At 44.2% G+C, this 23,100-nt stretch overlaps 2 protein-coding genes across 6 annotated transcripts in view; one reads left to right on the top strand and one right to left on the bottom strand.

Moving 5' to 3' along the window:
- hsd3b1 (hydroxy-delta-5-steroid dehydrogenase, 3 beta- and steroid delta-isomerase 1) overlaps nt 1–12,810 on the bottom strand; it is a 44,287-nt gene extending 31,477 nt beyond the window's left edge. For 2 of the 3 annotated variants that reach the window (XM_059650284.1, XM_059650285.1), the window contains exons 1-2: nt 11,550–12,810; nt 2,778–2,849 (exon numbers count right to left, since the gene is read on the bottom strand). In XM_059650284.1, the coding sequence (XP_059506267.1) occupies nt 2,778–2,849; nt 11,550–11,787 (310 nt within the window). In that variant the 5' untranslated portion in view covers nt 11,788–12,810. The remainder of the gene's footprint in view (nt 1–2,777; nt 2,850–11,549) is intronic. The other variant, XM_048541317.2, reaches the window with a different exon arrangement.
- A 1,194-nt stretch (nt 12,811–14,004) lies between these two features.
- The window catches only part of tmem39a (transmembrane protein 39A), a 72,217-nt gene continuing 63,121 nt past the window's right edge, over nt 14,005–23,100 (top strand). Inside the window, exons 1-2 of one of the 3 annotated variants that reach the window (XM_048541392.2) lie at nt 14,029–14,221; nt 14,508–14,577. The gene's annotated coding sequence lies outside the window, so the exon portion shown is untranslated. Of the gene's footprint in view, nt 14,222–14,507; nt 14,578–23,100 lie in introns of all 3 variants that reach the window. The other 2 variants (XM_048541393.1, XM_048541391.2) reach the window with 2 other exon arrangements.

Below are 23,100 nucleotides of genomic sequence, written 5' to 3'. Positions count from 1 at the left end.
GGACTTTCTTCCTCACACCACTGTGGATGTACCTACACCACAGGGACTACAATGGTAAAAAGGGTCTCACTATCATCCTCTCCAGTCCAATTAGAAATAGGAAACAAATGCTGTTCTTGCTGGCAATGCTCACTCCCCATTAACTTTTTTTAAAACAGTATTTGTTTTATCAGTTTTTAACTATTACACTAAAATAGATGCACTGCTAATACTGTGCACCATGGATGGATGGAGTAAATGTTTAAGTTGGTGGGTGGGCTACTAGTAAAGTGGATTGCCTGACTATTATTGGAGCTACACTGATCTAGACAAGTGGCTGTGCCTTGTCAATTATGGGCAGGCTTTGGAAAGTCAAGTGATGAATTACTCACTGAAGATTCTCAGTTTCTGACCTGCTGTTGTGACCACAGTATTTATATGGTTATTTCGTAGCTTCAGTTTCTGTTCAATGATAACCCACAGGATGTTTGTCATTGCTGAATTCCCTGATATAATGCTGTTGAATGTCAAGGGGAGATGATTAGATTCTCATTTCAGTATCTGCAGTGTGTACCACTATCTACAAGATGCAAGGCAGAAATTCACCAAATATGGTTAGACGGCACCTTCCAAACCCAGATCCATTTCCATCCAGAAGTACAAAGGTAGCAGATACACGGAAACAACACCATCTGGGAGTACCCTTCCTTCTCTTGAGATGGTAATTGCTATGTGTGGGTGGGAATATTATTTATCATTTGTCAGCCCAAGCTTGAATTTTATCCAGATCTTGCCACATATGGTCAGGGACAGGTTCAGTATCCGAAGAGTCACAAATAAATGCTGTACAATCATCAATGAACATCTACTCTTCAGTTCCTAGGGTGGAACAGCTGCAGGTGGTCAGACCTGAGCTACTTCTGCAGCAATGTCATGGGCTGAGATGTGTGACCTTCAACAACCACAACTGATCTTTTTAGTGTTAAGAAAGGCTCCAAGTACTGAAGAGTTTTCTCCTTGATTCCTATTGGCTTAAATTTGGTACCACTTTGTTAAATACAGCATTGAAGATAAACACAGTCACGCTCACAACATCTCTGTTGTAATGTATGGAGCTGAGTATTGGTGAAAATGTTGTTGTTCAGTGATGCCACTGACAACATCTTCCACATATTTTATGATAGTTGAGAGGTAACTAATGGGAAGGGAAATTTGATAAATTGAATTTGTTTTGCCTTTTGAGGAAGGATGTATTTGGACAAATTTCTATATCATAAGCCTATGTTGCAGCTGTATGCAACAGTTTGGCTGGTGGCATAGTTAGTTCTGGACCACAAGTCTTCAGGATTACAACAGAGATGCTGTCAGGATCTATAACCTTTGCTGTATCAAGTATTTTCTATTATTTCCTAACATCATATGCAGCATAGAAAATAGGACATAGAATATTACAGTGTAGTACAGGCCCTTCAGCCCTCAACGTTGCGCCGACCTGTGAAACCAATCTAAAGCCCATCTAACCTACACTATTCCATTATCATCCATATGTTTATACAATGACCATTTAAATGCCCTTAAAGTTGGCGAGTCTACTACTGTTGCAGGCAGGGCATTCCACACCCTTAATACTCTGAGTAAAGAACCTACCTCTGACATCTGTCCTATATCTATCACCCCTCAATTTAAAGCTGTGTCCCCTTGTGCTAGCCATCACCATCCAAGGAAAAAGGCTCTCACTGTCCACCCTATCTAATCCTCTGATCATCTTGTATGTTTCTATTAAGTCGCCTCTTAACCTTCTCTCTAATGAAAACAGCCTCAAGTCCCTCAGCCTTTCCTCATAAGATCTTCCCTCCATACCAGGCAACATCCTGCTAAATCTCCTCTGCACGCTTTCCGATTGTTCCACATCCTTCCTATAATGCAGCAACCCGAACTGTACACTCCAACTGTGGACGCACCAGAGTTTTGTACAGCTGCAACATGACCTCATGGCTCTGAAATTCAATCCCTCCACCAATAAAATCGAACACACCATACACCTTCTTAATAACCCTATTAACCTGGCTGGTAACTTTCAGGGATCTATGCACATGGACACCGAGATCTCTCTGCTCATCCACACTACCAAGAATCTTACCATTAGCCCTGTACTCTGTATTCCTGTTACTTCTTCCAAAGTGAATTACCTCACACTTTTCCGCATTAAACTCCATTTTCCACCTCTCAGCCCAGCTCTGCAGTTTATCTATGTCTCTCTGTAACCTGCAACATCCTTCCGCACTATCCACAATTCCACCGACTTTAGTGTCATGTGCAAATTTACTAACCCACCGTTCTACACCCTCATCCAGGTCATTTTAAAAAAATGACAAACAGCAGTGGCCCCAAAACAGACCTTTGCGGTACACCACTAGTAACTAAACTCCAGGATGAACATTTCCCATCAACCACCACCCTCTGTCTTCTAACAGCTAGCCAATTTCTGATCCAAACCACTAAATCACCCTCAATCCCATGTCTCTGTATTTTCTGCAAAAGCCTACCGTGGGGAACCTCGTCAAATGCTTTACTGAAATCTGTATACACCACATCAACCGCTTTACCCTCATCTACCTGTTTGGTCACCTCCTCAAAGAACTCAGTAAGGTCTGTGAGGCACGACTTACCCTTCACAAACCCGTGTTGACTATCTCTAATCAAATTATTCCTTTCTAGATGTTTATAAATCCTATCTCTTATAACCCTCTCCAACACTTTACCCAGAACCAAAGTAAGGCTCGCTGGTCTATAATTACCAGGGTTGTCTCTACTCCCGTTCTTGAACAAGGGGACAACATTTGCAATCCTCCAGTCTTCTGGCACTATTCCTGTAGACCAAGACAACATAAAGATCAAAGTCAAGGGCTCTGCAATCTCCTCCCTAGCTTCCCAGAGAATCCTAGGATAAATCCCATTCGGCCCATAACTCTTGCCCTGCGGTATACACCTATTCCTTTGAATCACTAAAGTAAACGTAACTGAAATGTGATCACTATCATCAAAGTGCTCACCTACCTCCAAATCTAACACCTGGCCTGGTTCATTACCCAGTACCAAATCCAATGTAGCCTCGACTCTTGTTGGCCTATCTACATACTGTGTCAGGGAACCCTCCTGCACACATTGGACAAAAACTGACCCATCTGAAGTACTTGAACTATAACTTTTCCAGTCAATATTTGGAAAGTTAAAGACCCCCATAACAGCTACCCTGTTACTTTCGCTCCTATCCAGAATCATCTTTGCAATCCTTTCCTCTACATCTCTGGAACTTTTCAGAGGCCTGTAGAAAACTCCCAACAGGGTGACCTCTCCTTTCCTGTTTCTAATCTCAGCTTATACTACCTCAGTAGACGAGTCCTCATCAAATGTCCTTTCTGCCACCATAATACTGTCCTTGACTAACAGTACCACACCTCCCCCTCTTTTATCACCTTCCCTGATCTTACTGAAACACCTAAGCCCCGGAACCTGCAACAACCATTCCTGTCCCTGCTCGATCCATGTCTCTGAAATGGTCGGAAAATGGCATTTGAAGTATGCCAAAAGTGTCCCCATCACGTCTCGCTGAAGATTGTCGTATGCTTCAGCATTGTCTTCTGGGCAACGCTATCACTGAGGATGGGACTGTTTGTGGAGAATCCTCCTATGGTCAGTTGTTTAATAGTCCACCACCATTTAAGATTATGTGTGTCAGGACTGCAGAATTTTGATCTCATCCATTCATTGTGTGATCACTTTTTTTCGATTTATTACTTGCTGCTTCTTTTTCTTTAGCTTGCATGCTTGCTGTCCAATATTGTAGCTTCATCAGGTTGCATCTCATATTTAAATATGTCTGGTGCTGGGGCTGGCACATTCTGTTGCTCTTCTTTGAACTAAAGTTGATACCTGGGATGTAATGATGGAGTGAAGGATATATGCCATGAAGTTGTAGATTGTGCTGGATTTCAATTCTGCTTGAGTTGATGGCCAACATTCCTCTATGCTGCAGGGCTATGTAGCTGTTCTGAAGGTCCACACACGTCAGCATGCTAATGCATTAATTTCTGGTTTCAGAAGTCAGAAAAAAAATTATGGGGATTGTAGTTGATAGCCTACAGTACTGCACGAATGGCAGTTTTAATCTATTCCATTAAGCACAGCGGTAATGCTATTCAACAAGATGATAGGAATGAGGACAAAAGTCAACTGCAGGTTGTATCAGTATCATTCCTGGTGCCTACGATGATGATGATGATGGGTGGTCTGCCCAATTTGGTACAAAAATGTTTATTATAAAGGGCAGCTAAGAGTCAGCCACTTTGGGTCTTAATTCACAGGTGGGCCAGACCAGACAGAGACAGCATTAGTGAACAAGAACGTTTTTATGACAACTTAGCAGGTATATAGACTAGCTTTTAGTTCAGACTAATTAATGAGTTAAATGTTAATTCCATCAGCTTTGGCAGTAGAAATTTAACTTGTCCTCAGTGTTAGTCAAGACCTCTGAATTAATATACTTTTAACATAACCACCACACCACTTTCCCCCATGTACAAACAAAGATAAACTGTTTTGTAGTTATCTACTTTGTGTTGACATTGAACAATTTCTCCAAGTTTGCTAACCCTGAATTAAACTGGGATTGACATGTCAAGGATGATATTCTCAATAACTTCATACAAGGCTATCAGCAAGAACAATGGTTGATAGCTAGCCAAGTGTTTGGATGTGCATTGACACAAATTAAGGTGAAGTAAAAATAAAATGACAGCATCTTAATACTCAAACTTTAGGGATGGTGTTGATGGTTCGACCATCATCTAAACATTGCTCAACAATGTTCTTTAAGGATGGACATTGCCATCCTTGACTGGGCTCGCCTACATATGACTCCACACCCACAGCAATGTGGTTGACTCTTAACTGTCTTCTGGGCAATTAGGGACGGGCAATAAATGCTGGCCTAGGTGGTGATGTCCTCATCCCATGAATGAGTTAAAAAAAAATTACGAGAAGGTGATCTTAGATATACTTCTGAAATCCTAAGAAATATTAAAAATTGTACTCAATGAGACGCTACATTCTTCCAATCAATAACTTTATTTTTCATCCAATTTATTCATTATACAAACAATATCATCTGCTATTTCTAAGCTAGCTATTAACTTATTACATTCAAAACTCTGATAGGTCTTGTTCAAATTTCTTCCTTTACAAAGATTCAACAGAATTTTGATTGATAGATGTTAACTAAAATAATTATTAAAGATAAAGGAGGAAATTTATTTTCCATTGACTATAAAAACTAATGGGGTGCAGTATGCAACTGTGTGTATAAAACTACATACAGATCAGAAATCTTGGGAGCCAAATCTGATGTCACGCCTCCTGGAAAAAGATATTAGGATCCTGTTGCAAATTTAAATTACATGTCTTTCTGATAGGGTGAACATGGCACCTTTAAGCTGTGTGATTATTTCTGTTTGCCACATCCTGCCAGCTTTAATAATTCTGCTGCATGATTGTATGCCTTGGTAAGAGTGCAGCACCAGAAAAAAACTAGCCTACACTAATTAATGCTGGCAGTATAATTTAGAGGGAAGATGCATTGTGATTGGAGCAGATCCTGGAAGTCATTCTCCAATTGAGACAAAAGAATGGAAGGATGGTAATATTGCAAAGTGTGAACTGACTTGGATGTCTTGGTTAGGCAGAAAAAACCCTATAAAATCTGAAAAAAAACCTGTTTCATCTATACGGTGTCACAAGGTTCTCTAAATTTTCAGAAGAAATGGTAATAGATAGCTACGGTGCTCAATGCCAGAAGCACGAATGAAATGGTACTAAATGTTTAATGAACTCTCACTTGGTCAACGTCAGTGAAGGTACCTTCAAACTCTCTACACCATGTGCTGAACCACTAGCTTCAGATATTGCTCAATGCATCACACCCCTATCACTCATCTATCAATCACTCAGAGCTCACACTTATAGCTTCACATCACATAACACTACAGTCATCTCACAGCTCACATACATGACAGGTTATCGAACCTTGATAGTCACATCACCCAAAAAGATTGCATCACATGGATTGGCATATTTCTGTCTTTTCAGCAGAAACCAGATGCAGCAGCCTCCTGCCCTACCCTGACTGAGGAGACAAAGTTCAGAATCACTGGAACGGCAACATATTTCTGAGCAACATATTTGCACATGTGGGCTCCATACAGCATAAGGATGGAGGTTGAATGAGAATGACAGACCACCATGCATTCAAGGTGGATCAGGGAGATAACACAAGAACCTCCTAAGCCCAACTCATTCTCCAACCAGTGTTCAGTCCAGAATACAAGTGATTGATGAGTCAACTGGGAGTACAACCAGAGCTAAATTCAGCCTCAAGGCTGGCTCAGCTGTACAGTAAAGCAGCAGGAAAACTGGAAAAGCAATAATGACGGAGAATGCGATGATGTACAGAGAAGATATTTCTGTATCAAAGATGTAAATCCAGGATGGATGTTCCCTTTCTGTCAGATTCAAGGATGAAACTAAGCAGATGCACACCACTTTGGGAGGGGAGAGGTCTTAACAGGCAGAGTTTATGATCCAGAGATAGTAGGAACTACAGATGCTGAAGAATCTGAGATAACAAGGTATAGGTTTGTGAATTTTGGGGAGGAGATAGAAGCGGCGGTGCGGGGTTTAGGAATGATAAGATTGGAGGCTGTGGTGGGAGGTCACCTGAAGTGATGAGGTTGTGGATGGTTTGGGAGATGATGGTTTGGTGTTTGTGGGTGGGATCATAATCAAGGGGACGGTAGGAGCATGTGTCAGAGAGTTGGCATCTGGCCTCGGTGATGTAGAGGTCAGAGCGCCATTCTACAACTGCGCCTCCCTTGTCCACGGGTTTTACAGTAAGGTTGGGATTGGAGCGGAGGGCTGCATGTTCTGTGGGGAAGACGTTGGAGTGGGCGAGAGGGGTGGAGTGGTTGAGGTGTTTGATGTCACGACTACAGTTGGAGATGAAGAGGTCGAGGGAGGGTGGGAGGCCTTGGGGTGGTGTCCAGGAGGAGGGGGTATGTTGGAGGTTGGAGAAGGGGTCAGTAGAGGAAGGGTTAGGCTCACATTTAAAGTAGTAAGCACTAAGAAGTCGGAAAAACTGATCAACGTCCAAGCGTGATTGCTATTCATTGATGCGTGGTGGAGGGGTACTAAGCGGAGCCCTTTACTGAGGACTGGCCGTTCGTCCTCAGTAAGGGGGAGCTCTGGGTGGATGGTCAAGACTCGGCAGGACTGGGTGCTGCTGTCTCCTCTGGAGCTGCTGGCTGTAGAGGTGGTGGGTGCAGCAAAATCGGCATCAGGTGTGGGCCGAGTAGCATCAGCATTGGTGGTGGGCGGAGTAGCATTGGCACGGCAGTGGACAGAGTAGTGTCGGCAGTGGGTAGAGTGCCGTTGGCGTCAGTGGTGGGCGGAGCGGGATAGGTGGTGGCAGCAGTAGTGACAGTAGGCGAGTCCTCAGTGTCTATGGTGTTGGACTTGGTAATGGGGCGGTGGCATTCGCTGTCCCGGAAGTGGTGTATCCAGCGACGGAGGGTGTGATATCATCCGTGGTTGCTCTGACAGTGGCCACATGGCCAATGGTGGCAGGCACATTGTAGGGAAGGTCCTGGGTAGGGTTGGGATTCTGGGAGGTGGAGGAAGCCCATTTTGGTTGGGAGGTGCCAGTCAGTTTTCTGTACTTATGGTTTGCTGTGTCAATTAAAGCCAAGTAGAATTGAGAGCTCAAGTTGTGGATCCTACGAAAAATAAAAAACAGGAGAGGTCCATTGCAGGTCTGGGAGAGGGAGGCTCTGAGCTGGGGTAGGCTTGAGTGTAGTGCCTGGAGATGCCGGCGAGTATGTGTTTCAGGAGTTGCAGGGAGAAATGCTTTTGAAGGGTCTCAATATTCTGAATGTAGACATTGTCATGGTTGGGGCCAAATTGGGAAGGTTTGAACGTTGCGTGTAGTCCATTGGTGATGATCTGGTTCCGTAGGCAGGTACTAAGAAAGGCAATGTGGCTGTAGTACCTGGTTTGATTCAGGACATGGTCGAGCAGTTTCAAGGCCGAAGAGATTACAAATGAGTCGCAGTGGGAGAGAGATCCACTGAGGTTTTTCCGGCTGGAGGAGGGTAACTTCTTCAGGGTAGGCATCCTTAGGCTTCGCAGTGGGGTTAAAATTGTTTCAGAGATAGTAGGATCTGCAGATGCTGGAGATTCTGAGATAACAAGGTGCAGAGCTGGATGAACACAGCAGGCCAAGCAGCATCATAAGAGCAGGAGCTATCCTGCTCTTATGATGCTGCTTGGCCTGCTGTGTTCATCCAGCTCTACACCTTGTTATATGAGGTTATGATCCATAGTGATACTTGCAGCATTGGTAGTAAGATCAATGATGCCACACACAGACTTTGGGGATCTAGGAAAGAAATTGAGCAAGAAGTATTAATCTCCAACTTATTCCTGGCACCACAATCTCAGGTTTGTTCAAATTTGGGAGAGAGCAGAAGAATGCTACAGAAATAATGCAGGAGTGATTTGGAACTCTGGGACATTGGCCCAGGTCCCAGTGAAAAATTGAGCCTGTACCCACCACTGCAGAATTGTTGCAGGGCAGGAGACCATTCAGCACATTGTTGTATCTAAACAGACTCTAAACCATGGTCCTTCTAGATCAATTTAATAATGTTGTTGGAGGAGTTTAAACTAACATGGCAAAGGCTGGAAAACAGGATCTTAAATGTACAATGTATGCAAAGAATTGGGATAGGTAGTCATCATTAAATAACATATAATCAAATTTTACATGGTTCAGGCATAAGAGGTAATGTAATAAGTTCCAAGTAAGGTTTTACTGTGCATGTTTGTGAACATCAAGGGTGGTGAAAATATTAAGTTGTCCAGCTGCAAGCTCGGGGTGGGGGGGGGGGGGAGGGGAGAAGATATATTAAGGAAAGCCAGCACCAGTTTGGTAAGGGAATATTGTGAACTTAATTTGTTTTGACAAGGTAGCAAAGAGGGCTATTAAGTGTATTCCAGCTGACATGGCATAAACTTCCAAAAAGAATTCCACAAAATTCTGCAGAAGGATCCCAATCTGGATCGTCAACTTTCCTGCGCCTCTGATGCTGCCTGGCCTGCTGTATTCCTCGACTCCACACTGTGTTATCTCTGACTTCAGCATCTGCAGTTCTGACTATATCCACAAAACTAACTTGTTAGCCGAGTTAAAGACCACAGAATAAATGGATAAATCAGCATGGATACATAATTGACTGAATTTTGGAAAAGAAAGACAGTAATGGCAAACAATTGATTTTTGGTATGCACAATGGTGTTCATCAAGATGAGCACCACATCCACTGTTTTTCTTGAGTTATATTGATGACTAGGTTTGTGTTTCCAGAACACAATTCAAACTTTGGCACAAAGCTTTAAAGTATTTCGAAATAATAAGAGTTCAAGAAGAGGTAGACTAGCGAACAGTAGAATTAATACAGTGCAGTGATATCTGAGGAGTCTGGGCAGAATAAGGTGGGAGAACAGCAGAAAGTTTGAGAACTAAAGGATGCAAAACTTCAGAGACGAGGAAAAACTTCTACTCATCAGGTGTTTGAAATCCAGAATGCTCTAACTGGACATGTGGAGGAGGCACATCCAATTGTGGTTTTTCAAAAGAAAAACATATAACTTATTTTCTAATCAGCTCAGTGATGTTATTACATATCTCGAGAACAGGTGGTACTTGAACTTTAGATAACAAAATGTGGTGCTGGATGAATACAGCAGGCCAAGCAGCATCTTAGGAGCACAAAGGCTGATGTTTTGGACCTAGACCCTTCTTCAGAAAAGGGGGATGGGGAGAGGATTCTGAAATAAATAGGGAGAGAGGGGGAGGTGGACTGAAGATGGATACAGGAGAAGATAGGTGGAGAGGAGAGTATGGGTGGGGAGGTAGAGAGGGGATAGGTCAGTCCGGGGAGGACATACAGGTCAAGGGGGCGGGATGAGGTTAGTAGGTAGGAAATGGAGGTGCGGCTTGGGGTGGGAGGAGGGGATAGGTGAGAGGAAGAGCAGGTTAGGCAGGCTGGGACGGGCTGGGCTGGTTTTGGGATGCAGTGGGGGGAGGGGAGATTTTGAAGCTGGTGAAATCCACATTGATGCCATTGGGCTGTGGGGTTCCCAAGCAGAATATCAGTTGTTGTTCCTGCAACCTATGGGTGGTATCATTATGGCACTGCAGGAGGCCCAGGATAGGGATAGACATGTCATCTGAGGAATGGGAGGGGGAGTTGAAATGGTTCACAACTGGGAGGTGCAGTTGTTTACTGCGACCCAAGTGGAGGTGTTCTGCAAAGCGGTCCCCAAGCCTCCACTTGGTTTCCCCAATGTAGAAGAAGCCACACCGTGTACAGTGGATGCAGTATACCACATTGGTGGATGTGCAAGTGAACATCTGCTTGATGTGGAAAGTCACCTTGGGGCATGGGATGGGGATGGGGGTGAGGGAGGAGGTGTGGAGGCAGGTGTAGCACTTCCTGCGGTTGCAGGGGAAAGTGCCGGGTGTGGTGGGTTTGGAGGGGAGTGAGGAGTGGACGAGGGAGTCGTGGAGAGAGCGGTCTCTCCAAAAGGCAGACAAGGGTGGGATGAGAAAAATGTCTTTGGTGGTGGGGTTGGATTGTAGATGGCAGAAGTGTCGGAGGATGATGTGTTGTATCCGGAGGTTGGTAGGGAGGTACGCGAGGACTAGGGGGATTCTCTTGGGGCGGTTATTGCGAGGGCAGGGTGTGAGGGATGAGGTGCGGTAACACAGTCGAGGGCGTTCTCGGCCACTGTGTGTGTGTGTGTGTGTGTGTGTGTGTGTGTGTGTGTGTGTGGGGGGGGGGGGGGGGGGGGGGGGGGGGTGAGAGAGAGAGAGAAGTTGCAGCCCTTGAAGAACGAGGACATCTGGGATGTGTGGGAGTGGAATGCCTCATCCTGGGAGCAGATGCAGCAGAGGCGAAGGAATTGGGAATAGGGGATGGAATTTTTGCAGGAGGGTGGGTGGGAGGAGGTGTAGTCCAGGTAGTTGTGGGAGTTGGTAGGTTTGAGATGGACATCGGTTTGTAGGTGGTTGCCTGAGATGGAGACAGAAAGGTCCAGGAAGGCAAGGGATGTGTTTGGAGATGGTCCAGGTGAACTTAAGGTTGGGGTGGAAGGTGTTGGTGAAGTGGATGAACTGTTCGAGATCCTCTTGGGAGCAAAAGGCAGCGCTGCCGATACAGTCATCAATGTCACGGAGGAAGAGGTGGGGTTTGGTGCCAGTGTAGGTACGGAAGAGGGGTTGTTCCACATAACCTACAAAGAGGCAGGCATAGCTGGGGCCCATGCGGGTACCCACGGCCACCCTCTTAGTCTGTAGGAAGTGGGTTTTGACTTTTAGCCTACTAGATCAAAGGTTAGCACTGCGTTACAACATCCCGCTTAAAAATGTATAATTACTTGGTGGTTCGTAGAGGTACCTGAGTCCCTGCTGGAGAGAGCCAGAATGGATAGTGCGGGCTGAATAACCTCAACCTGCACAATAATGCTAGTCCTGAAGAGAGTTTCTAGTACTTCTGCTGTTTGCTTGCTTGTTGTCTTCTCCGTTGTTCGTAAGCAGTTTAAGCCGATTGGTGTCCAGTATCGGGATTTAATCCACAAACCTGCCTGCCCTGGTCGACCCATTGTCTCAGCCTGTTCCTGCCCCACCGAACTCATCTCCGCCTATCTGGACTCCATTTTCTCCCCTTTGGTCCAGGAACTCCCTCCCTACGTCCGTGACACCACCCACGCCCTCCACCTCCTCCAGAACTTCCAATTCCCTGGCCCCCAACACCTCATTTTCACCATGGATGTCCAGTCCCGATACACCTGTATTCCTCATGCAGATGGCCTCAAGGCCCTCCGCTTCTTCCTGTCCCGCAGATCTGACCAGTCCCCCTCCACCGACACCCTCATCCGCCTAGCCGAACTCATCCTCACCCTCAACAACTTCTCTATCGATTCCTCCCACTTCCTACAGACAAAGGAGGTGGCCATGGGCACGCACATGGGCCCCAGCTATGCCTGCCTCTTTGTAGGTTACGTGGAACAACCCCTCTTTTGTACCTACAGTGGCACCAAACCCCACCTCTTCCTCCATTACATTGATGACTGTATCGGCGGTGCTGCCTCTTGCTCCCAAGAGGAGCTCGAACAGTTCATCCACTTCACCAACACCTTCCACCCCAACCTTCAGTTCACCTGGGCCATCTCCAGCACATCCCTCACCTTCCTGGACCTCTCGGTCTCCATCTCAGGCAACCAGCTAGTAACTGATGTCCATTTCAAGCCCACTGACTCCCACAGCTACCTAGAATACACCTCCTTCCACCCACCCTTCTGCAAAAATTCCATCCCCTATTCCCAATTCCTTCACCTCCGCCGCATCTGCTCCCAGAATGAACCATTCCACTCCCGCACATCCCAGATGTCCAAGTTCTTCAAGGGCCGCAACTTTCCCCCCGCAGTGGTCGAGAACACCCTTGACCGCGTCTCCCGCATTTCCCGCTACACATCCCTCACACCCCGCCCCCGCCACAACTGCCCAAAGAGGATTCCCCTCATTCTCACAGACCACCCCACCAACCTCCAGATACAATGCATCATCCTCCGACACTTCTGCCATCTGCAATCCAACCCCACCACCCAAGACATTTTTCCATCCCCACCCTTGTCTGCCTTCTGGAGAGACCACTCTCTCCGTGACTCCCTTGTTCCATCCACACTGCCTCCAACCCCACCACACCCAGCACCTTCCCCTGCAACCGCAAGAAGTGCTACATTTGCCCCCACACCTTCTCCCTCACCCCCATCCCAGGCCCCAAGATGACTTTCCATATCAAGCAGGGGTTCACCTGCACATCTGCCAATGTGGTATACTGTATCCATTGTACCCAGTGTGGCTTCCTCTACATTGGGGAAACCAAGCGGAGGCTTGGAGACCACTTTGCAGAACACCTCCACTCGGTTCGCAACAAACAACTGCACCTCCCAGTCGCAAACCATTTCCACTCCCCCTCCCATTCTTTAGATGACATGTCCATCGGGGCCTCCTGCACTGCCACAATGATGCCACCCATAGGTTGCAGGAACAGCAACTCATATTCTGCTTGGGAACCCTGCAGCCCAATGGTATCAATGTGGACTTCACCAGCTTCAAAATCTCCCCTTCCCCCACTGCATCACAGAACCAGCCCAGCTCGTCCCCTCCCCCCACTGCATCCCAAAACCAGCCCAGCCTGTCCCTGCCTCCCTAACCTGTTTCTTCCTCTCACCCATCCCTTCCTCCCACCTCAAGCCGCACCTCCATTTCCTACCTACTAACCTCATCCCACCTCCTTGACCTGTCTGTCTTCCCTGGACTGACCTATCCCCTCCCCACCTCCCCACCTATACTCTCCTCTCCACCTATCTTCTTTTCTCTCCATCTTCAGTCCGCCTCCCCCTCTCTCCCTATTTATTCCAGAACCCTCTCCCCACCCCGCTCTCTGATGCAGGGTCTCGGCCCGAAACGTCAGCTTTTCTGCTCCTGAGATGCAGCTGGGCCTGCTGCGTTCATCCAGCTCCACACTTTGTTATCTTGGTGTCCAGTATCTCGCGCGCGCAACCGCCAATCAAACCAGCTCGTGGCGTAACGGTTCCCTCGAGACCGGAACCCCACCCCCAAAACAAGACACTCTTCTGAGGGGGAGAAACGGCTGCCGAATCAACCAGAATCCCCGCCCACTTGAGGCTTCGGCACCGTTTCCGCTCACTCGGATTCCGCTGAGATGAAAGACAAACTTAACTACCGGAAGCACACGCCAATCATCACATGCCTGACCAGTAAAAGTGTGGACAGCGCTATCAGTCACTGTTTTCACCAATCAACGTGGGTATAGTGAGCGGGATTTCCGCTATTGAATTTGGTTGCAGTGCAGCTTAGGTATCGCCACGTCGTCTAGCTGTTCGGTCTGTGGTTGAATTTAAACAATTTTTGGGAGGGGGGGCGGATATTAAAATTAATGTAATTTTTACCCCTTTAGGAGGCTAATGTTTTCGTTTTGATTGAGTGCTCTTCTGGTCCTGAGTCGATCGTTGTGAAACGGTCTTATTCCCGGAACATTGATGTGTAAGTGTCTAAAGAGCAGTTCTGTACTGCATGGTATCAATGTGTTCACAGGATCACAGAATATTTTTCAAAACTTTCAGTGCTTCCTTCCAGAGCTTTGTCATTCTTTAATACAAAATTTTGCATTCAGGGTCCAACTATTTATTTTCTATTCTTTTTGGTGGCATATTGTTCTTGCAATTTATTTTTGGTTTTATCTTTTACAAGATGCTTATTACCAATTAAATTGTATTAAAATCTGCTTTATTTAACGAAATTCTAACGCTTCATTACCATGTTTCACAAGAGTTAGCAAGGACACAGCTGCAATTTCAACCCGAGAATGATACCTGAAGTTGATGTGTTTCTGCTATAAAGTGAGTTGAAGTTAATAATATTTTCAAAACTGCATCAACTTGGCACTGAAATATTACAAAGGGGTGTTAATATTATACAGCAGTGGATGCAATTCCCTCTTTGTTTTAGTCCCTCTCCCTCCCCCAGTCACTGACATCTCGAGTAGTTGTTTCAAAGATCATATGCAAACAATTGATGTTAATTACAAAAAGTCACTGTATAACTTGAAATAAATGATTTGGAACAAAGTATTTTCCTGCCACATTGGAGTGGTTGGGAGGGTAGAGGATGTTATGAAGAGTCACCAGAATGATGCTTGGAATGTAGCGTTATAAAGAAATGCTTCAAAAGCTGGCTCTTTCTCACTGCAGTGATGAAAAATAAATGAATTTAATTCATTTTTCAAAACTGTAAAGTGTTTAGAAATTTGTACAGGCAAGAGTTAGCCACCAGTTATTGAACTGGGTGTCTAGAAAGAAATAGACTGAGAATTAAAGGTAAAAACATTATTGTTGAAAATGTCTTGGCCACCTAGGTTGTTATTAGAATATGTTATCACAGGTATACTTTGAAGTGGACATAATGCAATAAAGGCACCATGATTACATTGTTGAGTGCATGTGTATATAAAAGCTTAGAGTAGATTGAAGAACTAACACTGGAGCTGATACATGCCTAATTGTCGCTTTGTAATTTTTATAATTCTGTGAAAGAACTGTTAACTGCTGTATATTGTGATAAACAATTATTTTAAAATGTATAATGTCACTTATTTGACTCAGCATTACAAATTCAAATAATTGTGTTTGTGTAAAGAAATGGAAGGCCTGAAGTAATATGCTTTATATTACTTCTTGTGGGTTTGTAGCCATATACCTCAAGACAGTATTTGTAAGCTGGATTCTGAAAAGTTGCCTTTCCCAATATTAGAGTTCAGTATTTTTGTACTTTATAATTACGGGGTATTCACGTCCATTCAGACTTTTTTTTCTTGGACATGGATTGATCTGTATATAGTTTCATGGGTGCTATTAAGTTTTATTTCAATTCCCTGATCATTAATCTAGAATTACGATTGGCTGTCACTTTGTTTACCAGTACTAATTCAATTGCTTTGTTTTGCTGGTTACCTTAAATCTGTGCTGCCTTGTTTTCAATCTTTTTGCCTTTTTCTCTACTTACTGTGTCCAGGCCCCTCATAATTTTGAACATCATTATCAAATCTCCTCAGGCTTTTCTTTGCCAAAAAAATCCATCCCAAGCTCTCCTGTCTACTTATATAACTGAAATTCCTGATCCTAGAACCATTTCTGTAAGTTTTTATCGTCTTTCTAATACCTTCAGACATTTCATTAAAAATTTCACATCCAGACTGAACACAATACTCTAGTTGAGGCTATGCCAGTATTCTGTACAAGCTTAGCATAACCTCCTTGCATTTTTAAAAATGCAGTCATGGGACCTGAGCAATGCCAGTTGGGCCAGCATGTACCAATAACCCTTACTTGCTTTTGAGAAGATGGTGGTGAGCTGTCTTCGTGAGCCGCTGCAGTTCATGTCCTTTAGGTAGACTGACAGTATTGTTAGGGAGGCAACTCCAAGATTTTGATCCAGCAACACTGAAAGAATGGCAATATGTTTCTAATTCTGGATGGTGTGTCTCTTGTTGGGAAATTTGCAGATAGTATTCTTATGTATCTACTTTCTTTATCCTTTGAGATTGTAGTGATTGTGGGTTTGGGAGGCGCTATCTAAGGATCTTTTGAATTTTTGTAATGCATCTTGTAGATAGTACTGCTACTACTGAGTGGTGGTGATAGAGGGAGTTAATGTTGATAGATCTGGTACCAATCGAGTGTTTTGTCTGAGATGGGGTCAAGTTCCTTGAGTGTTGTTGGAGATTTTTTGTTTATTAATTTGTGGGATGAGGATATTGCTATCTGACTAGCATTTATTACTCATCCCCAGTTGCCTTTGAGAAGATGATGGTGAGATTTCTTCTTGAGCCGCTGTGGTCTGCCTGCTGTGAGTTGACCCGCAATGCCCTTGGGAGTATTTCCAGAATTTTGACCCAGCGACGGTGAAGGAATGGTGAATTATTTCCAAGTCAGGATGATGACTGGTTTGGAGGGGAACTTGAAGGTTACGGTGTTGCATTATCTATTGCCCTTGTCCTTCTGAATGGAAGTGGTCGTGGGTTTGAAAGGTGCTATCTGAGGATCTTTGGTGAATTTCAGCATTGCATCTTCAAGATAGTACACACACTGCTGATACTGTACACCAGTAGTGGATGTAGTGCCAGTCGAGCGTACTTCTTTGTCCTGGCTCATGTCAAGTTTCTTGTGTTGTCAGAGCTACACTATCCAGACAAGTGGGGAGTATTTTATCAAACTTCTGACATGTACCTTGTAGATAGTGGATAGGCTCTGGGGAGTCAGGAGGTGAGTTCTGTGCTGTTGTGTTCCTAGCCTCTGATCTGCTGTTGTAGCCACTGTGTCTACATGTGGTGAGTCCAGTTGAATTTCTGGTCAATGGCAAGCACCTAGGATGTTGATAGTTGGGGTTCAGTAATGTTATCACCTTTGAATGCCAAGGGGTCGTGGTTTGATGGTCATAGCCTAACATTTGTGTGGTGTGAGTGTTACTTGCCACTTGTCATTCAGATCCTATTGCATTGGAATATGGACTGCTTTAATATTCGAGGAGTTGAAATCATCGACAAACAACCTCACTTCTGATCTTATGATGGAGGGAAGGTCATTGAAGCAGCTGAAAATGGGCCTAGGGCATCATCCTAATGAACTCCTGCGAAGGCACCCTAGAGCTGAGTTGACTGACCTCCAGCAACCATGACTATTTTCCTATGTGCCAGGTATGACTCCAACCAGCTGAGAGTTTGCTCCCATACCCATTGATTCCAGTTTTGCGAGGGCTCCTTGTTGCTACGCTTGGTCAAATGCAGCCTTGATATCCAGGGCAATGACTTTCACCTCCCCTCTGGAATCCATTTCTTTTATCCATGTTTGAACCAAAGCTGTGATGAGATCAGGAGCTGAGTGGCCCTGGTGGAACCCAAACTGGGCATCACTGAGCACGTTATTGCTGAGCAGGTGCTGCTTGATAGCACTGATGACACCTTCCAACACTTTGCTGATGATTGAGAGTACACTGATGGGGCAGTAATTGGAGAGGTTGGATTTGTCCTGCACTTTAAGTGCAGGACGCACCTGAAAAATTTTCCACATTGTTGGTAGATAGTGTTGTAACTGTACTGGAACAGCTTGGCAGGGTGAGCAGCAAGTTCTGGAGCATAGGTTTTCCATATTATTGCTGGAATGTTGTCAGGGCCCATAGCGTCCAGTCTCTCCAACCATTTCTTGATGTCATGTGGAGTGAATGAAATTGGCTGAAGACTGGTCCACTGGAGGAGGCTGAGATGGATCATCCACTCAGCACTTCTTCTGGCTGAAGATAGATTCAAATACTTCAACCTTATCTTTTGCACTGAAGTTTTGAGCTGTTCCATCTTTGAGGATGTAGATATATGTGGAACACTTGTAGGCACTGTGTTTGATTGGATTTTGTACTATTGTGCAGTATTGCTCAAAGCAAAAATAAAATTGCTGAATTTGAGGGTCAGTAAATACTATTTTTCTTCAGATTTTTAGTTTTGTTTTAATGATTCACCGTGTTCATATTATTTGAAATAAGCACTTGTAGGCTTCTACCTGTACATGTAAAGTGGTGGTGAGGAGCATCACCTCCAAATTGCAATATTTACAGTAGTAAATGGGACTTGAATAATTCATTTTGTGTGGTTTTTTTACTTAATATTTACTAACCAGTGTGATGAGTGTTCTTCCTATTGTTACATTATTAGAATTAACCTTAGCAAGTTCAAGATCTGTGTGAAAAGAGTGATGTTTTTAATCATAGCGATATCTGTCCCATCAGCCTCTTCCACCATTCAGTTATGTTAGCACCATTGGCACTTTGATTGTAAATTGTCACAAAATTCTACACCATTATTGGTGAAAGGAAGTTTGAGAATTCACTTGACCTTTCCATGCAGAGGTGCTTCCTGATATCCATCTGAATGGCCTACATTTAACTTCATAATCCTAAATTTAGTTTCCTAATCAGTTATCCGCATATGTAATACCCTCGCCAGAAAATATAATTTTTCTCTGTAATTACATCATTTAAAAATGTAAACCTCTGTATCAGGCTACCCTTCAATCATCTATACTTGAGATAATACAAACCAAGATGTTTTATTTCTGCTTGTATTCATTCTAAGAGTGCATGGAACTGGTGATCTGTTTGGTTACAAACCCCTGAGGGATATTGGGTCAGCCAGGCACAATTGGTACTAGGACCAAAAGCTAAGTTGCATAAATAACTTTTTCCTTGTGAAGAATTGATCATGCATTTATTTCTCATTATTTAATGGCAAGTCCCACGAACAACTTTCTGCAACTCTGAACTGTCTGTGTTGGATATTTACATGTATTAGAGGAGGGACAAGTGTTCACTGTTATCTTAATAACAATTTAATGGGAAATCCTCCATTTAGCTCATTAAATTAAAGAGAGCAGGGAGTACAAACTGATGAAACATTTATTAATTTTAAGTTTCAAGAGTTACTGGAGCAATTTTTTTAAAAAATTCACTACATTTGGCGGTGATTGCCTCTTTTCCAAATAAATAGAGTACTACAAACTGGTCAATTTTCTGGAGCTTCAAAAGCATTTTGACATGAAACAGTGATTTATATTTACTCTTGTAATACGCATTAGCGCATTGCATTTGTGGCTTCTTGTGTGGCATCCTCTGTACAGATGGTTACTTCACCAAATATCTCCATTTGCAATCCATGCAAGATATTGATCTAAATTTGTTTGCCATTTCAACATGTATCTTTTTGGCCTTTCTATATTTGACTTCTTTATATCCTTGCTATCTAAAGTGATAGTCCAAAACCCTTTTTTTGGATTTTGATTTATAAACCAACCAGCTAAATTTTTATGAAATTTTGAATGACTAGTGGATGAGAAAATTCATCACAATGCTACAAAACAATTGAAACCAAGACATTTTTAGGACTAACGGAATCAAACGATATGGAGAGAAAGCAGGACCATTTTACTAAGTTGGATGTTCAGCCATGATCACATTGAATGGTGCAGTAGGCTCAAAGGGCCACATGACCTCAGGTTGCTCCTGTTTTCAATGTATTTGTAAACTGTTTAGATACAGAGATGGTTCGTAATTGGTATCTTTTAAAAGTCATAAATTCACTGGTTAACGTAATTGACTCTCTAGCTACCTTGTAACTGTATTTGTACACTTTGCAATAGATGCATCATCTTTTTATCACTTGGGAATATGAGATTCCATAGTTTATGATGTAAAAGTTGAGGTAGCTTTTGATTATTCCGAAGTGAAATAAGTAGTTAACTGCTAGAGTTTAATAAAAACCTGTCTGAAACTACCAGAGGATATTGTAGTGTAATATGGACTTAATCTCAGAGGAAGCCTTCTTTTTGCATATGCTTGGACATTTGGAAGAAGAGATGTGATGTGTAAAACCAGTAAGAAGAGGGAGATTTAACTATTGAAATGTAGATTTATACTTTCCTTTTCACATAGAAAGCAAGGAAGAAGAAGATAGTCAATATTATGGATGAATCAAACCCATAGCTTTGTGAATGATGCCCAAATATGTGTCTCAGGATTTGATTTAGAGTTATATAAAACAGCAATTGGTGATTTTGGGTTCTGGTATGTGAACATCTTAAATTGTTTTTATATAGAGTCTATGGACAGTTGTGACACAGGAAAATCTAACCTGATACACATGAGACAACGTCATAACAGTGGATCTTTACTAACTAGTTAGAAGGTGGTTATATTTCAGCCTGTTGCTGGTGTGCTGTTAATCTTGACCTGCTACAAATCTTTTTTTTAATGCATATATTGTGCCTAGTAATGTTATTTTCCTGGTGTATATTAGAAGTAAGGGAATAATTGAGTTTGACCAAGCCTTGAACACACGTTGAAGGTAAGAATGGATTCTCATTAAGAAGTCTGCAAGTTGCATTAATTTGTCTCCAATAATTGCTGAAAAAGATACAATGTATCAAAGGTTTTGCCATTTTCTGATTAGTCAAGTTACAATTCCGTAAGAAATGGTCTCACCTATTTTGCTTGCTTGTAGCAGATGTAGTGTGTGTATATTTTATACCAATTGGAGCCAATTTGCCTGGTTCAAAATTTAAACAAAGTGCAGCACTTAATTGTCACTCCTCATTAACTAGTGCATTCCCATAGCGATGCCGTGACCAATTGGAGTTTGCTGGCCTACAAATCAGCAGTCTCCTGTCATAGAGTATAAAAGTTGTTTTCTCTTCACTAAGTAATACTTGTGAATTAGTGAAGAGAAAACAACTTTTATACTATGTTAATGTTAAGTTTGAAGACCTGTTTTGTTTTTGGGTTAGGAACAAGTTTCAGGATTTGCTTGGTGAAACCTTTATGGTGGAAATGGGAATCGTTTAATTATCGATGACAAATTACTGTTCACTGCTTGCAATGTAAAAAGAAGGACCATACTTCTGTACTAGGGACATTAGAATTTGTATGTTCTGCATCCCACCCTCTTCCAAATTTTTAGCAAGTCACTTACATTCTTGTATTTAATTATGCCATTTGAAATCAAAAGTTTATATATCTTCCATTCATTGTGTACAGTAATTCCATTTTGAGATGTTTAATTGCAAGTTTAAGTAAATTAATCTATTTTACAATCTTGCTACTAAGCTGATTTTTGTTCCTTTTGAGGCTGAGATGAGTCAAAGATGTGATGCTCCTGCTGTAGAAATTGAGAACCAAGCAAACCCTCCAGTATCCAAGACAACAAAATGTGAGGCTGGATGAACACAGCAGGCCAAGCAGCATCTCAGGAGCTCAAAAGCTGACGTTTCGGGCCTAGACCCTTCATCAGAGAGGGGGATGGGGTGAGGGTCTTGGAATAAATAGGGAGAGAGGGGGAGGCGGACCGAAGATGGAGAGAAAAGAAGATAGGTGGAGAGAGTTTAGGTGGGGAGGTAGGGAGGGGATAGGTCAGTCCAGGGAAGACGGACAGGTCAAGGAGGTGGGATGAGGTTAGTAGGTAGATGGGGGTGCGGCTTGGGGTGGGAGGAAGGGATGGGTGAGAGGAAGAACAGGTTAGGGAGGTGGAGACAGGTTGGACTGGTTTTGGGATGCAGTGGGTGGAGTGGAGGAGCTGGGCTGGTTGTGTGGTGCAGTGGGGGGAGGGGACGAACTGGGCTGGTTTAGGGATGCGGTTGGGGAAGGGGAGATTTTGAAGCTTGTGAAGTCCACATTGATACCATATGGCTGCAGGGTTCCCAGGCGGAATATGAGTTGCTGTTCCTGCAACCTTCAGGTGGCATCATTGTGGCACTGCAGGAGGCCCATGATGGACATGTCATCTAAAGAATGGGAGGGGGAGTGGAAATGGTTTGCGACTGGGAGGTGCAGTAGTTTGTTGCGAACTGAGCGGAGGTGTTCTGCAAAGCGGTCTCCAAGCCTCCGCTTGGTTTCCCCAATGTAGGAGAAGCCACATCGGGTACAGTGGATGCAGTATACCACATTGGCAGATGTGCAGGTGAACCTCTGCTTAATGTGGAATGTCATTTTGGGGCCTGGGATAGGGGTGAGGGAGGAGGTGTGGGGGCAAGTGTAGCATTTCCTGCGGTTGCAGGGGAAGGTGCCGGGTGTGGTGGGGTTGGACGGCAGTGTGGAGCGAACAAGGGAGTCAGAGAGAGTGGTCTTTCCGGAAAGCAGACAGGGGTGGGGATGGAAAAATGTCTTGGGTGGTGGGGTCGGATTGTAGATGGCGGAAGTGTCGGAGGATGATGCATTGTATCCGGAGGTTGGCGGGGTGGTGTGTGAGAATGAGGGGGATCCTCTTTGGGCGGTTGTGGTGGGGGCGGGGTGTGAGAGACGTGTTGCGGGAAACACGGGAGACGCGGTCGAGGGCATTCTCGATCACTGTGGGGGGGAAAGTTGCAGTCCTTGAAGAATTTGGACATCTGGGATGTGCGGGAGTGGAATGTCTTGTCGTGGGAGCAGATGCGGCGGAGGCGGAGGAATTGGGAATAGGGGATGGAATTTTTGCAGGAGGGTGGGTGGGAGGAGGTGTATTCTAGGTAGCTGTGGGAGTTGGTGGGCTTGAAATGGACATCAGTTACAAGCTGGTTGCCTGAGATGGAGACCGAGAGGTCCAGGAAGGTGAGGGATGTGCTGGAGATGGCCCAGGTGAACTGAAGGTTGGGGTGGAAGATGTTGGTGAAGTGGATGAACTGTTCGAGCTCCTCTGGGGAGCAAGAGGCGGCGCTGATACAGTCATCAATGTACCGGAGGAAGAGGTGGGGTTTGGGGCCTGTGTAGGTGCGGAAGAGGGACTGTTCCACGTAACCTACAAAGAGGCAGGCATAGCTGGGGCCCATGCGGGTGCCCATGGCCACCCCCTTAGT

Source organism: Stegostoma tigrinum, chromosome 12 (genome assembly GCF_030684315.1).
Source record: "Stegostoma tigrinum isolate sSteTig4 chromosome 12, sSteTig4.hap1, whole genome shotgun sequence".
Classification (NCBI taxonomy): Eukaryota; Metazoa; Chordata; class Chondrichthyes; order Orectolobiformes; family Stegostomatidae; genus Stegostoma; species Stegostoma tigrinum.
The sequence above is the reverse complement of the archived record's forward strand: the minus strand, read 5'-3'. Positions and strand labels throughout refer to the sequence as shown.